The sequence below is a fragment of the Eleginops maclovinus genome, chromosome 5 (genome assembly GCF_036324505.1).
Source record: "Eleginops maclovinus isolate JMC-PN-2008 ecotype Puerto Natales chromosome 5, JC_Emac_rtc_rv5, whole genome shotgun sequence".
In the NCBI taxonomy this organism is placed as follows: Eukaryota; Metazoa; Chordata; class Actinopteri; order Perciformes; family Eleginopidae; genus Eleginops; species Eleginops maclovinus.
Genome location: NC_086353.1, coordinates 10,589,087 through 10,606,064, shown reverse-complemented (window position 1 = coordinate 10,606,064; position 16,978 = coordinate 10,589,087). Strand labels below are relative to the sequence as shown.

Sequence of the window (16,978 nt, the reverse complement as noted above, 5' to 3'; positions counted from 1 at the left end):
GTGATTGTAAGGGTTGAACTTAAATATTTAATATGTAACATTTCCACATGTATATTTATGAAAAAACTATTAAACCTATGTTATATTTGTTTTGTGTGTACTACCATTAACGCAAATGGTATGAAAAGTGTTCAAAATTTTTATCAAGGTGACGGTATATTTTATATCCCATTTGTAGCTGCAAATTGAGTTTTTATCGAGGTAAAGGCCCTTTTTTAAGATACATTTCTTTGATGTTTTTATCTATGTTTTTTTTTCTGGATGAAGGAAATTATTGTCATCAGAATTCTTGATCCCAAGTAATGAGATAAACCAATAAACATGTTTATTTATTAACCTCAGCTGCGTAGGTTCTTAAAAGCTCTCGCTCCATCTGCTTTGTTATTTTGTATAAATGGTGTATGGGCTGAACGGGGATTAAAAATAATAAACTGCACACTTCTCTTGTTGAAAATTCAGTCACCGCTTCTTTTCTCTCCTTATTCTCAACTGCGATTGTCGTATCATAAGTTTCTCTTGTTGCTTTTTTCTACGAGCACTTAAAATTATGAGTTACACTTATATAGAAGAGATTAACTCTGCAAAGACATTACATGATAAAAGCTTTTCATCTCTGTCCCCACCTCTCAGTAACCAGCTTCGTTCACAGGCCATTAAGACTGAATTCACAGACACTCTGATCCTGCCTGCTTAATTATTTTAATTAGGTCTTTTACACCAGTCAGAATATTTTCTACTTCCCCTCACAGTCTCTGGAGATGGGTCTGTTTGTGTGAGTGTGCAAAGTCTTACTTTTCGACTCTGATGGCCAGTCATGAATTTATCTTTCCACACACAACAAGGTACACAGATGCTTCTTTACGTCCACAGAGAGCACTCTCTGCTGTGCTGGCCGAAAGAATAAATTGGCCATCAGACAGGCAGAAAGAGAGACAAGACAGAAATATATAGCCTTGGTGTAATAAGGTCCTGGCTTTTCATAACTCATAGTCTTTGTGGAAGTTATTCTCATATCAAAGGGTATCAAAGGATATAAAGATAAACCCATATTCAGACATTAGACTCCAGAGTGTCTGGTCTGAACAAAAGCCAGTTTATGACATGAGATCACAATATATCAGTGAGTGCAGTGGACTCCTATAGGTAGAGGAAATGAGAGATCATGCTTTAGATATACAGGTTAAAGACATGATTAAACTGCCGGCTTTTAGACTTCAGGATGAGAAATTATTCACAGGCTCAGGTAAAAATGAACTGCTAAGTTTAAGTTGTTTTATGGTAGGGTTTGTCCTTCTCTGACGCTTTTTTTAAGGGTCTGTCTATCACTTGCTGGTAATGCAGTTGCAGATATGACATCCGACGCCCTCGCATCAACCCCGAGAAAAATGGTAGTGAATGAAAAGTTTTACAATAAAAATGGTTTTGCTTTAATAACAATGAATTCAATAATCAGTGTTAAAAATAACAAATCTTGGAGGTCTTGCACAATCACTGAATTTTGAATTACACGAATAGGAGATTATTGCAAGTTGGCTGCCCCTAATCAATACATGAATGAATCAATAAATGGTGTCTGATTTTTTTTCATCATCGTAGTGGCATAAGCTTCCTGAACCGCAGAGGCAACAGATCAGACGTCTGTGGCTCAACCTTTTCTGAAATATACTTAACTTGCTACTGATGTTCAGGATCTTTTTTGGATTAACATAATCAAAAAGTCAAAGTTGTTTGGGTATTGTTGGATCCACGGGAGGAATTGTAAACTGTATTGCTATTGCAGCCCCACTTTATTATTGAGGTTATAGACTAATATTTTAGAACATTGAAATTTCACTGAAGATAAGGTACCTTTTTAATAGATATTAAACATGCTACAACTTCCCAGAGGAACTGCCCATTAGTTAAACAGAAGCTAGCCAAATACCTGAAATCAATTCAGAGGAAGTTGGTGTACAAGGTTCCCACAAATCTAGTCAAATACTTTTTCCTTGTTTGGCACACAACTGACAAGAATTGGCTCTTGTTTTACATGCAGTCAAGTGCATAGAGACATTTGTCCAAAGCGGTAGCATAGCCAAATTCAAATACAGTGTGGTGAGGCAGAAGAGCTGCAGGCTTTGGCTTAATGTGCATGCTGTTGTGCAAGTGTGTAATGTACTACAACGTCCAGCTTTTCATTCATCTGCCATCTCTCTTTCTATATCTGTCTCTACACCCAGTGCTGGGAGGCATGGAGTCACGTGGTGTGCTGAGGAAGATCAGTGACATGCTGGAGGTGATTCTGAAGAGGATGGACAGCCTGTCCAAACTCGACAACACCTCCAGCACTGACGCACGGCGCCTGGATGAGCTCAGCTCTGCTATCAACAGGTACTCTGACTTGATATGTTATATTGGACTTCTCTGCCAGTCCTAACAGGTGTTGCTAATCAGCAAAATTATTTTCACATCAATCAGTACTCTCAAGATATGAGTTGTTATTTTGAGATTGTCACCAAAAACAGACACATACTTTCTTGAGAAAAACTAGATTTGACAAGATGACATTTAAACACATCCTAATATAATGAAACTAAGGAAACCATTGTATCATCCTCTGGATGAAGAGACGCTGTACGTCAAGAGCAGCTTGTGCATTTGGTAGTTGCGATACTGTAAAAAAAAGTGTAGTGGGAATATGTATATCATTGATCTTTTAAAATAAAATAAATATGTGACAGTGAAGTGATTGGACAGTCTTTTACGTAGTCTTCAGGGCTTTACACTTCTCAAAGTAAATGTATGGTGTGCAGTAATCCTTTGCTTTGATACCACCCCAAAAACACGTGTTGTTATTTAAACATCTACTTTAATTCAGGTTCTGATTTTTAAACTTAAACACTTTTTTTATTATCACATCTCTACAATAATTTGATATGAAATATATGTAATAGTGTTAGCACAGACATCGAGATAATGCTTTCATGAAACAGTATCACGAGTGCTTTGGTCAGCTCGGTGTGTCTAAACAGAGAGCAGCTGGTAGAGCTTAGTAAGATTACTTATCTTCTCTAGCATGACATGAAATACTATCATATTTAAGATGTAGCACTCTTTGTCATTCATACGCCACATTACCTATTCATTTATACTGTTGCTATAACTGCTATCTTTCCTCCTTAATACTCCTTGCTTTATTGTATTTCACCCTCATCTTCACTATCATTTTTTCGCCTCGTTGAAATTGCTGCCTATTACCTCAAAATCGCTGCTTCGAACAGACAGGTTTTGAATGACCTTGCTGCTACTGCTTTTATCAAACGGCTCCTCTGTTGTCCCGCTTTAGTACCAAAACAATCCAATTTGTCCTTTCTAATGTTTTCCCCGTTCTGAATCCTTTCATTTCCTAACAGCCTGACTAAACTTGGTGCTGCGGGAGTGATGTGATACACACTGACAGAAATCCCCTCACTTCTTCGAACCTTGTTTAATGATCCTGGATAAGCACTCAGGATCAGATCTGCGCAGAGGCACTAGTCCAGAAGGATGGAACGATTAATATGGTCTGGCATTGGTGTTAACTGCAATCAATGTCTAGTAATGGGCTGTTTAATGTGGGGGAAGCAGTTCAACTCTTAGGGGCATGACAGGGGAGAGGTGTCCTGCAGAAGGTGTCTATTGTAAGTGACTCTAAGTAGGATGGTTTGGTGTGACTGTAGCAAAAATCTATTTCTAGTTATTACCATGAAGGGTTGGGAGGATCGAGGGGTTATGGTCAGAGTGTAATTAGGGTCAAACACAAGAGCAAAAATCAATGTTGTGTGACTATTACTCTTCAAATGTTGATACTAAGTAGCTTTCCCTTAAGCGAGTGGATTTGCTTTGAGCCTTTTAAAAAACAATTATATATTGTGTAATGTCTCTTTAAATTAGTTGGACACATCACAGGACAAAATAAATACATAATTAAGATAATCGCATAATATGTGGTATTCTGAAACAAACCATATTTGGTGATTATTATGTATACGAGTGCATGTTTTGCCATAGAGAAGAATTTCCATAGTTACAACTTGCAATTGTTCAGTCCTTTCATGATCACTATAATTCAAGATGTCAATTGAAAATGTTTGCATCTACCTTACAATTATATTTTCAAAAACAGTGAACTGCTCTGCTTTTATTGGCAGAGTGAATCTTGTGGGGGTGAAATATGGTGTTAATCATCAAAATAGCATTACTGTATATGAAGGTTAAATTGGGGTGGAGTTGTACAGGGGGGAAAGCACTCAGCCACCACTGCAGAGACCCGGGCTTCATCCCAGCAGCAGCGCCTGCAGAACGACTACACGTCCCATTAAACACAACTGGCATTCAGCCTCACCCACATTTGCAATGTAAAATACTGTTACATTGTCTATGGAGCACTTCCTAGTACGTCACCAGCAATTACCGCCCCTACCTTTTGCTGCCCCCGTCACCTAGCAACCAGTTGCACAAGTGCCGTGAAAAGTCAATTGTTTTATTTCTGCCATTAGTAAAGAGCCAGCGGTGTTAATTTTGCTGTTCATTTCTTATTTCGTTTACTATTTGGGTGTGTTAAAAGCCTACACTTACATTTAAAAACCAATTCAGACATTGCTGCTGCCGGTACCGGTACAATTAACGCCATTTTCCTTGAAAATTTGTCACTGTCGCGCATTGCACCCTAGGATATGGTAGACCGCAGAGCATACATCTGATGTGTCGTCCAAATCCGGGAAAAGAAGGCCGGATTCGTCGACCGCATTCGGAGGAGGCTTGTCTTTTTTTTAAAAGTGGGACAGCCTTCTTTCGGCGTAAGTGGCGTATGCGGTCTACGAATCCGGCCCCAGGAGGATGCGGCCGCTCGATTGGGACACAACTAACGTGTAGCCTCAGTTCAGCCTGAGGACAGGTTTCACTACTGGTTTCTTTTGTTCACATTCTGGTTCCCTGCATGATGAGCTATTATTTTGCTGCCACTTTTAAATCAAAACAGGAATTGAGCATGTGTAACTTGTAATCATAACTCACGTCTGACGGCTTGTCTAAACTCATGTCGGTATAAATTGAAGTAAGCCATCATGGGTCATAAACATCAACTTGTGTGCAGAAAGCAAACATCATTCAGCGAGCCACAGGAAACTTCCTCTGAGGTCAGAGATTTATCATGTAGACTTTTGATACATTCATTTTTTCAATTCTAGCACAAGTTCTTCTTGAGAGCCTACAGCAGTGCTCTGTGAACAGTAGGAAATCATAATCAGGACAAAAAAGAAATCAATTCATATTTTCTGAGTGCACTGTTGTTTAGTTTGGACTGAATTGATGTTCAGGCGAAGCAGTTTTAATAGCTAGAGTAAAAGTTTGGATTGAGGAATCAGAATGAACAGGATATTGACTAAAGAAACAGCTTGGTGTGAATAGCACACACACACACACACACACACACACACACACACACACACACACACACACACACACACACACACACACACACACACACACACACACACACACACACACACACACACTTAACCGCCTGGTGATGTTCCATTGATGGCTTACGGCTGAGGAAGGACAGTACCATGTTGTTGTGTGTTGATTTTAAATGTGTCAGGTGTGTGTCAGTGTAGTAGTTCACTTGAGGTAACACTTATTAAAACCAGGCTGGTGTTAAACCAGGGCACAGACCCCTGACTGAAGGCATAGCCTGCAGGATTAACGGCCTGACACAGACACACACACAAACACACACACACACACACACTGACAGGGATGTCCTAAGTCTCTCTTCAGTCCAATGATTTTCATTCTGTCACTCTTTGTTTTTCCCCTCTCTCCCTGTCTCTATCATTCTGTCTCTTCATCATTCTCCACCTTTACTCTTCGCCCTTCCTTTCTTTCTCGCTGTCCCCTTTTTACTCACTAATCTTTTTTTTTTTTGTCTTGCACTTATACAAAAAGCGTATGAGAATGTGTGAGAAATGTAGTTAAGTATAAGTGATGTAGTAAAGTGTGAGTTTAGCCAGCGGGGAAAGGAGCAAATTGGAAGAAAGAGCTTTATAAAAACATATCCCAAATCCAGGCCAGTCGGGCATGCACTCACAGAAAACACAGACACAAACACACACACACACACACACACACACACACACACACACACACACACACACACACACACACACATACTGGGCAGGAGTCTCATCTTCCTTTGCGCTTCATTGGTGCTGACACACTCCTGTGTAGCGGCGAATAGGACTTGATGTCTGAGGCCCTAGCCTGTGATTCGCCCACGGGGCAGCCGCTCGTTAGAGCAGAAAATGGAGGGAGCATAATGAGGGAGGGAGGGAGAGAAGGAGAAGAGCCTGAGAAAGCAAGGGAGGGGACAAAGGAGGGGAAACGATGCAGAGTCGATGTTTTAGGACAGCGTGCAGCAGATGAGAGGGGAGATTGGTTTGTCTTGCCTAAGGCGAACGCTGTCCGAAGATCACCGCTCTCTGTTGGCTTTACCTATTTTACTCCCTTGAGCACCAATCTAAGCTCCATCAATAACAACCTATATCCCAGCAGACCGTCTTTTCCACAGCACTCAAGTCAATATCATACTGCAGCTTTTCTAGAAGTAATCAGCAAAGCAAACATCTCAATTCTTCTATGTCATCGTTCCTGATTTCAGTTGCTCTGTGTATAAATCATAGAGAGAAATAAACAATGGTGTTCTAGCTTAATGGTCTCTACCACTGTACATTTAAAAAAAAACAGAGTGATTGAGTGTGTGGCATTTGAGTATGTTTAGAAATAAGCAGTAGAGTGTGATGTTTTAACACCACGCCACGGGGGGGAATAAGTCACTGTCAAACAAACGCACATACAGTCATGCCAACCCTTTGTCACATGCATGTCTTATGCTGCAAGGATTGTTATAGAATGCTGCCAGAACTGTCTTCTTCCCTTAAGAGAATGATCTCATTAGATAAAGAGAGAGAGAGAAATAAGGAGAGCATGAAAAACCATTTTTGTATTCTTAGAAACTCTCTCTAGTCATCATTGATTTTCTTTTACAGCCCCTCTCTCCAGTTTCATGTTTTCAGAGACTGCTGCTTCTCCTCGTCATCCGTCAGTGGATTTCCTTTCTCAGTTATTTTCCCCCTTTACTTTCCTCCCGTTTTGTCTTCTCTTTGCTCTTTCTCGTTTCTGATTTGTTCCCCTCATTTGTAAAACAGCCAACTGTCTACACTCATCAAAAGAGAAGCTTCATTGCAATTAGCGCTCAACAGTGGGCCATCAAATATGTATATCCTAGTATTCTTTGATCATAAAAAAGCTGCACATAAAACCTGCACTTTTGAACAAACACTTCTGCCCATATCAATCAATGTAACTATATTCAACAATCCGGATAAAAATAGTTTATATGTTCATTGAAGTCCTTAATTCCATTTTTTTGTTTTAACAGATACTTACATTTACATAATTGTAATCATTGTATTTTTGTTTTATCATCCTGTGTGAACCACACTGTCCTGTTTTTCACTCTTATTCTGTTGCTGCTTAAACCACTGATTTTCCCACAAGGATTTATAAAGTGACATCTTATCTTATCTTAATCATCGTTTAATGTTCCAGTCAAGCTGTTTTGTTGGCTTCCACCAGAGGATCTCTTTGTTTTATTATTTAAGCAAAGGTCCCCTGGTACTCTTGGTGTTTTTGCAGTGGGTGGTTGATCTCCTTCTCTTTATTTTCTGCTTGCTTTTATTCCCATTTATTCTTGACTTTCATACTGTGTTATTTGTATGTGTGTCTTTTTTTTCCCTTTCTCTTCGGATGTCATTGTGTAGTCTTCTCCTTCTGAGCGCTTCATCCATTTCGCTTCCCTCGCCTCACGTTCTATGAATCTCCCTTTCTCCTTCTGTCTGTTCTCATCTCTCGGGATGAGATCACATTGTAGCAGAAGTTGGAGGTGAGATAAGAAGGTCAAGTCTTATAGAGGCCAATATGCCCAGTCACAGTGAAGCCCCCCGAAGAGAGCTTTACTGTAACAGGGGTTACTCAGCTTACCAAGCAGGTTTTGTCCTTCAGGCCAAATACATTGCAGCTTTTATAAAATAGGTACCCTGGTAGCTGTAATCCTCTACAGCTGGAAACTTTTGTGAGTTGCTCCATGTGATGTTAATGTTTTAATATATTTGTATAGCCTCATATACTATAGTACAGGCTCTCATTATAAGACAATCAAAGGTAATAACGTTCACTAACGCGTATGCTGGATTTGCCTCAATTTCAATAAAGCGATGAGAGGAAAAACCATAAGTTTAATAACATGATTTTATTAAGATAATGTTTAGGAAGCTATCAAATTGAATGTGTTATAACTCCTTTGGTGTATTTTAACAGTTGAGATCAATATGATTTGTGTCAATAAATATCCTGACTATCAGAAATGAAAAATACACGTATTCTTTCAACCCAATTGTAGTGAAAGAAGAATCCTATAACCAAAGAATGATCCTACTTTGCTAAATTCAATACAGTGCAACTATGTCCTCATTTATCCTTTCCTAGTGTGTTAGTTGGAGGACACAAACACACTCAGCAACACTTTCAATACATACACAATTACAAATAGGTTATTGGAGCTTGAAGACAGCCTGTGAATTTGACGGCTGCCTAAAAATGTATCTTTGTAAAGCAACAATCACACTTTGTTTCCTTGCAATATTCCATTGGTAGCATGATCCCTTTTATTAATGTTCATCCAGCCACTGTTGGCATTAGGTAGTTAAACAGCCTTGCATTCCTTCATGTACAAAAGAACATTCGATAATTCTGAATCATATCTGATGATGTTTTATTATGCTGCATTGAATCCTCAGTCTTTAATGAGGGTTAAAACCATGTGCTGAATAGACAATACAGAGAAACAGCAAGGCACAAACAGACACATATATACACACTCTCACACACACAATGCACACTAAAATCGAGTCATTTAAATGGACATAATTGGCACAGCAGTTCGAGCATGTGTGCTTACGCAGGCTTGGCCTTGCGTGTTGTGCAATCAAGCTGGCTGATGCCTTGAAAATATGCAGAACGACACTGAGCACAGAAATGTATTCAAACATATACTAACACAACAAACAAACACACACACATATTTCCCACACATCTTATTAAGTAAATTAAAAGTCTCTCACTCTACACAGGAAGTGGTATTAACAGCGCAGGTCTTTTCCTATTTCACGCTCCAACCAAGTGTCGAACAATTTGCTTCTCCCACTAACACTTCTACATCTGTTAAGATGTAAAAAGGGAGGGCGTGAGAACAGAGAAGTAGAGGCAAGAGAGAGGGATGTTGGAGAGGGGGAGACAAGAAAAGAGTAAAAACAACAATGAAACTTAACTTTAAATTGGTATAACTTAATAGGATAGAGAATAGCGCATGACTAGGGAGAGGTGATACCATCGGGAGAAGAACATTTAGTGATGAAATCCTGGGAATATGAGATTCTAATTGAGCAGGGGTGTATGCTTTTTTGGTCAAAGCACTTTGCTTTAATGTGGTTGACAATGTGTTCTAATGGGCTCCTCTCTTTCCACATGCTTTTATCCCCTCTTCCCTTTACTTCTGTGTGTTGCTCAATGGGTGTGCAGGTTTCAACCAGCGGGCCTGGTGGAGAGGATCCAAGCTATAGCCCAGAATGTCTCCAACATGGCCACAAGGGTGGAGCAGATACTGCAAAGCAGCATGGTGCAAGGACGAGGTACAGTACCAATCATCATCATCATCTTTCAAGGGAAACGCCTTTACCCCTTCATTTAGCATAAAGTTAAAGTTTTATTTTTAAATGAAAGAAGTGCATTACTCCTGTCTTGTGTCATCATACAGCCTCTGATCTGATGTAATTAATTGACCATTAAGGGACTTCCGCACGCTGTAGATCAGCCCTCAATACACAGCCATAAAACATATATACAGTACGATTCAATCACAAGATCTTTGTGCATATAGCAGACATCTCATCAACTCCACTCCACCCAAACATGTGAACTTTCTCACACCCCTACCGATTTACATTGCATTTGTTTGGCAGGTGATTCTAGTAAAGCGACTCACGATTAGCGACAATCAAACAGGCAACCAATAAAGCATTTAGTGTACGGCATGAGCAATACAAGTAAATACGAAAACAGCACAGCACCTTCCGGCAGTGCAGATACAAGACATTGACAGATCAAGAATATCACTCAGAGAGCATGGTAAGCAGAAACTCAGTTGATTCAGATCTGCACCAAAAATAGAATGGGTTCTTCCCATGCTGCACACTTAAGTTTTATTGAAATTGGACCAGTTGTATTTCCGCATTAAGTCAACATGTCCTTGGGCAAGATATTTAACCCCAAAGTGCTCCCTAAGGTCTACAGAAAGAAATACAAAGTGAAATGGTGCAGTGTTATTAAACTTGAATCGCTGGTGTAACAACAAAAGAGATACAAAACATATAGTTAAATATTCCACTCAGATCATTTCCGAAATCGTGCCATAATACACAGGTGACAGTTTCAATTTTTCTCCAGACAAAAACAATGCAGCAGTAGAGTTATCATTACGTAATCAAAAACATCGACCTCAAGATCTGAGAGTGAGGCCTTTGCAGCCTTTTTCTAGCTGAGCATAAGTCAAAACCAGGACAGGTTTATAGATAGCAGAATGATTTTATTCTAAGGAGAGTAAGAGAGATAAATGTGATTCATCTTGGAAGCACTGTTGTGCATGAGGGATATGGTGGTCATCTCTGTATATCTCATCACTGCTTCAATCCTACCCTGTTGTTTTCTCTTGCACATTTCTAATCAAAACCTAAATAACACTAAGCTTATGAATGTTTTGCACACACATAGTATACCCATATTATTATGGTTCTTTCTCCCTTATTGCTCTCCCACTTTTTCTCCGGAGGGTAATTGCCCAACTCTTTACATGAGAATAAATGGGCATTAAATCTCCTTTTGTTTTTCCCCAGTGCATCTGCAGGGACCGTGGCACATGGCAAAATGAAAACACTGCTTCTTTCCTCTAATCATAGATGAATTGAAACACTGCCGGCAGACTTTATTATCATACGGCTCAGCGGCGGGGGTTTATTATCTCGTGGTCAGGCTTGTGCGAGAGGCAACGACAGGAGAAAGAGATTTGAGGATTTCCTTCTCCTCAAGCACTGACAAGACTTTTTATTTTGTATACGTTATTTTATCTAGTTAGTTGACCACATCTTCACTTGTTGCTACAGCGCTGGCTCATGTAATCTTATTTGTAAGCAGTGTGTGTGTGTCTCAGTCTGTGTTTCCATTCGTTTGAGAGCAGCCCTAGGGAAGACTTATGTGAAGAAATGTCTCTTTTTGATTAGGCAAATAGAAACCGACGGAGAAGGCAAATATATTGCTCCAGAAGGACAGAGTGAAGGAGGGGGGATTGAAAGATAGAAAAACTGTGAGAGATTGAGGCTGCATTGGTTTTCTTCTCAGACAACATCATTTCAGTTCTCTCTCTCTCTGAGTTCCCTTTTGTCCCTCGCATCAGAAGCAGTTAACTAAGTCAGTAGAGCAATTAATGCAGTGAGTGTAGCCTAAGTGATCACACACACTTGCTAGCATAACCCTACAACAATTGGCAGCAGTGGGAGATGGACTGTGCTTCTTTGTCAGGCCCAGTGAATAGTGTGCACTGCAGTAAAGCAGAGACGGTGCGACGTTGCAAAAGGGAAACCACAGGGATTTATGGGCATCAGCGGCACATATGGCATACGCTGGAATCATCAATGTTAATGATGATGGAGAAAGAGAATATTGCCATAAAACGTCCACGGACGATTGGAGAAGAGCTGTTAATGTGAATGATACTGTTACCTGTCGGTTCTGAAGGGTGAGCCTGTGGGTCAAACAAGTTCATGTCTACACTCAATTTGTAAAGATGATTTAGTTAAATAATAAATAAAACCTGCTTTTTTAAGAGGCTTTGACAGGCTCCATATGCTGCTAAATGAGGTGATAGATATTATAGGACTAGTTGATTGCTGTCGGAATAGTTGTTTCCACTGGAGAATAAATATTCACATTAAAGCCAACGACTTCAGTAAGCTAAGCCTAGACTAATAAAGTAGTGATTGTGAATAAAGCAGAATATTTCCCTCAGCAAAATCCTAAATGGACTTATCATTTAGCTTCATAGTTAAAATGGGAATAGTCTTTGCTGTGACCAGCCTACAAAAAAACTATGCATATTTTTTAAGCTAACATTTTACTCACTGTGTGTTTTCAGCAGTAAGAGATGGGACGTCGAGCCAGTGTGAAATACCAAGAGACCCCCACTTTCCTGAGTGTCCTGGGAAAGTAGATGTAAGTGTCAATGTGTGATTTTCCTCTTCAATATGCGACAGCTGTTTTTTTTAACCTTTCCCTTTGTCTGACAGTTTTATTGTTGATCATCAGACAGGTGGTCACTGGGTTAAAATGATTGTCCCAGCCAAATCAAAGACCAAGCTTAAGGCCTTTTATTACCTCTTGATTCCTTTGGAGAAACTCTTAAATGCTTTTCTTTAAAAGAAATGAAAAAAACCTTTTGTTTTGCTTTCTTTTAGGGTGCTCGCGATCCTTAAAATTCATAAAACGTCTTGGAATTTGTAATATTCAAGGTCTAAATTTGTCTTTAAATGTCTGGAATTGTAGTGAGGGAGGCATAAAGTCTGGGTCTGCAAGATTCTGCTTTGTTCTATCCCTTTTTTTCACTGATTTAGTTTGCTTGCAGCACAGTAGCAAATCATCCCTGCATGTTCCTGCCATTTTGGAACCACTGTTATATAATAAATGTTTTAAAACCTTTATAAAATGTTGCCCATCTAAGGCCCATTCAGGAATTATAAATGAGTCTACACCCATAATGCTGCTGTGGCATTGGTTTATGGCACATAACTGTCCCTATTCAAATATGTGACATTAAAAGTGTTGATGGTAAATGAATGTCAATTGCACTTCATTTATACGTTATCTGTTTGACCTCCAGTGGATGCGCGCTCGTTGGACATCGGACCCTTGCTATGCCTTCTACGGCGTTGACGGTTCAGACTGCTCCTTCCTCGTCTACCTGAGCGAGGTCGAGTGGTTCTGCCCCCCGCTGGCCTGGAGGAACCAGAGCAGCCCCCCCACCCAATATGTAGTGCAGCCAAAGGCCCCCAAGAGACAGGTGAGAGGAGGGAAGTGGTTTCCAGTTGAGGGGTGTACAGTTAACAAAATAAAACATAGCAACTATCAATACTGCTTACAAAGACTATAAAACCAACCTAAAAACTACCTGCATTCTTACTTATGCGTAACTGAACTACAGTACACGCACTACAGTTGTGATATGACCATATGTGGATCATTTAAACATACTCAGTGGTAGCAACTTTCACAGAAAAAAATACAGACTGCATTGAGACCTTTAAATATTATGTTGCCAAGATGGGGTACCTGCTGCCGTCACACAGCATATTGGTCTCTCCATTTGTAGTCATTACTTTTACAGATACCTTACCTTCCTTTTTATCTCCATGGCTCCCAAACTTAGGGTTAAAATATTTATTTATTTACCTCCAGATAAACACAATCGAGTTGCATATTTTTCCTGTTTGTTTGCTAGTAAAGCCACACACGAAAATATCGACTTCCTGCTCAGACTTGTTCAGGCATGTTCAGTTCACCAAGGTTAGATTGAAATACCACAGTAGAACACATTTATGGGGATTCAGGAAAACAGTTCCCTTGGAAATTCATAAAATACTGTGAGGGTAGGGAAGCGGTCCAAAGCTGGTTATTAGAGTAGCCTTTGCTGTATTTCATCCTGTTCACATTTTTCCCATTCAGCTGCCATATATTCAAGAATAATGCAGCTAATGATGCCTTTCGGCCACTTTAGAGATTTTGTGGAAGCGGCTTTGACTGTGATTTTTTTTTAAGTGCATTCTGGGTAAAAAAAGTGCAGGTTTTACTTTTGTAGACAAATTAATTGTGTAGTGTGAAGTAAAAAATATCTTATCTCATTACATGAATAAAACATGTCTCCAACATGTAGAGCATTGCTCTGCTTACAAACCTTTTTTTGCTGGCCTCTCAGTGCTGTGAGCGCCTAATATTCAATATTTAATTTGAGAACTTTTCAAACTCAAATTTTCAGTCTTGTAATGGACATGATTGTGTTGTAATTACAGTGTTTGACAAAGAAAAATACCCTCAAAATAAATGTCACCATCTATTATTGGTCCAAAATTGGTGCCTTCTGTGTGTTCAGTTTAAGATAAGTGTTTACAACAACACAGGCAACACATTACAAATAGAGAGTGAATAATGGTGGTCTTTAAGTTGTCAGTCACATGACCGCAGTTCCAATCAAAAGAGGGAGAATGATTGAAACTTTAATACAAAATAAATCATTTCAATTTTAGTAGCCGTCACTGCCTCCATCACTACATAACAGTTAACCTTCCTCTGACCCTCTTCTTTCTCTACCAATTAAACCAGGCCTGATCCTCCCATTATCACCCTCCATACTCTTTCTTCTCAACACTCCACTTTGAGGTCGTGGACCAGTAACTCTTGAATTCCTTACACGAACAAACTAATGCCACATTTTTATTGCATTCTTCATCTCGACTCAATGTGGTATTAGGTCCTTCCTTCATGTCGTTTTCCTATACAGATAGCACCCCATCAGGGATTCTCAGCTGATCAAAAATCATGTCAATCGTATGCTGTAGTGTATCTAGCAATTTCTCTTTAGCTTCAATACGTCATTATGTCCGATGTTAATGCATTGAGCAGGGAAGTCCCTAATTCTCCTTGCTGGCGTTTATAAATAAAAGGAAAATCCTCCAAACTTCAATGTACAGTTAATATTGACTGCTTTTTATCAAAGACCAATGAAGGTGGAAGCATACAGGCGAAGGTGACCTCTGAGCGATAAAAGGCTCTGATTTCCTATGTTCACCAAATTGGAAAGTAAAATGTTTTCTTGCAGACTAAACACTAGCTTTAGTGTTTGGTTTTGTTCCTAGCTTGTTCAGCCTTTTACAGTTTGGGAAGATAAATGTTTAAAATAGTTATTTAAGTGGTGTGTGTGCAGTGTCTTTGTGTGTATGCTTTCACCTTGCTTTTTACACTTTATTTGTGGCAGCAGTAAACTTTTAGTGAAATAAAGCAGAATGCCACTATAAACGAAGACTGATACTATCATTTTACCCTGTGACCCAAATTACCAAACAGTGGATTACAGTCTTCCTGTATCCTGCACTCAAACAGGGCTGAGCCAAGGTTGTCCTTGGAGGAGAGAATTCTGGAGGGTTTATAGCGTTAGTCAGAAAATGCATGCTGTTGTAACTTTTCTTTAACAGGGGAAACTAAAGTCAACCTAGAAATAATAAAAACAAATTGAAAAATGAACAGGGTTCCTTTAGGACACAGTTTTCTTTTGAAGAATGAAAAAAGTATTAACGTTGAAGGAGCAAAGTTTGTATCAAATAGTAAAATGGTTTATTCTGTAAAAGTCTAACAGAGAACTTAGCCTGCACTCTCAATGCATACAGAATTACAAACATATATAAACAAGATGAACATCTACAGGTTATACAGCTGTTTTTAAATATGCAGCAACATACTCTACTTTAACAAATTTTCACTGTTTCAATTGCTTTCCAGTCCAGTGTGTTTTAACAGCATTAAGTCAATGGAAAACTAAACTGAGTCTATACAGCCACGTCTTTATGAGGCTGTAATGCTTCATCTTAAAAATAACAAATCCATATTGGACCATCTGACCAAATAATCCACCAAATAATCCTATTGAACCTTTGCTGTTAGCTGTTAGCAGACACAGATGGAGCTTCCATAAAACTGCACAACAGTGTATTCAAACATTTATCATAGGTAAAGGTATATTATACCATTAATAGATCATATGTACCTCGTAAAATGTAGTTCTTGTTGAACTTACTTAAATACAGCGGTTTAAAGGAGTTGATTTCACACCAAAATAAAATAGATATCAGAGGATTATGATGTGTTGACTTTTAAGCGTTAAACAATATGCTAATGGTACATGAAATTTAAAAAAAAAAAGAAAATGGGTGGCATCGAATTAGTAGCAGAAACCCAGGAATCAGTATTGACTAACAAATATCTTGAACTGTTTAATCCCTACTCGGTCAGTCAGTCTAGAGTTACACCCTTAGTTTAGTAAATACACCGATTATGCAATGGTGCAAAACTTGTGGTACTCTTTTTGCCCGATTTTTCCTACTTTCTCTTGACTTCTTTTTTTATCTTCCCAGGCTGCCTTCCGCACAGACCTCTCTGTGCTGCTGGATCAGGTCGGGGCAGGAAAGGAGTCGCTCAGCTTCATGAAGCGGAGAATACGCCGGCTTGCACAGCAGTGGGCGACAGCCGCAAACCACCTGGATGCCAAGCTGGAGCAACGATGGAGGGACCAGAAGAAGGTAAAAAATGAGAGAGTAGACGAACGTGTGTTTGATGATAGAGAATGTTGGTAAAACTGCGATCAGGTACTGTGAATAACTTAGATAAATGCTAAATTAATCTGAGAAACACCTTTCCTTACAAAGACATGAAGAGCTTTACATAGTGTTAAAAGTGTTAGAGGATAACTGTTGAATAACAGGTAGAGTTTAATATCCAGGGGAAGGGGGTCCATTAAACTGAAAAGTTTTATCACCTAGATAATAACGCCTTAGTACGAGAATGGACAACATTCAAACTGATCTATAAATGCCTTACAGTATAATGTAGGAATAAGATGAACAAAGAGCATTTTGATTTAAAGATCCAAGGCATAGGCATCACTGTTTTCGGCTCAAGTGGCTGAGCATAAAAGCCTTTTTGAGGGATCTCAATTTGAATTAGGGTACGATTAAAATGATAGACGAGG

At 39.3% G+C, this 16,978-nt stretch overlaps 1 protein-coding gene across 1 annotated transcript in view; it reads left to right on the top strand.

Moving 5' to 3' along the window:
• LOC134864818 (alpha-1,6-mannosylglycoprotein 6-beta-N-acetylglucosaminyltransferase B-like) overlaps nucleotides 1-16,978 on the top strand; it is a 90,332-nt gene that overhangs the window by 29,631 nt on the left and 43,723 nt on the right. The window contains exons 3-7 of the mRNA XM_063884091.1: nucleotides 2,220-2,370; nucleotides 9,658-9,767; nucleotides 12,323-12,399; nucleotides 13,064-13,243; nucleotides 16,365-16,529. Of these exons, the coding sequence (XP_063740161.1) occupies nucleotides 2,220-2,370; nucleotides 9,658-9,767; nucleotides 12,323-12,399; nucleotides 13,064-13,243; nucleotides 16,365-16,529 (683 nt within the window). The remainder of the gene's footprint in view (nucleotides 1-2,219; nucleotides 2,371-9,657; nucleotides 9,768-12,322; nucleotides 12,400-13,063; nucleotides 13,244-16,364; nucleotides 16,530-16,978) is intronic.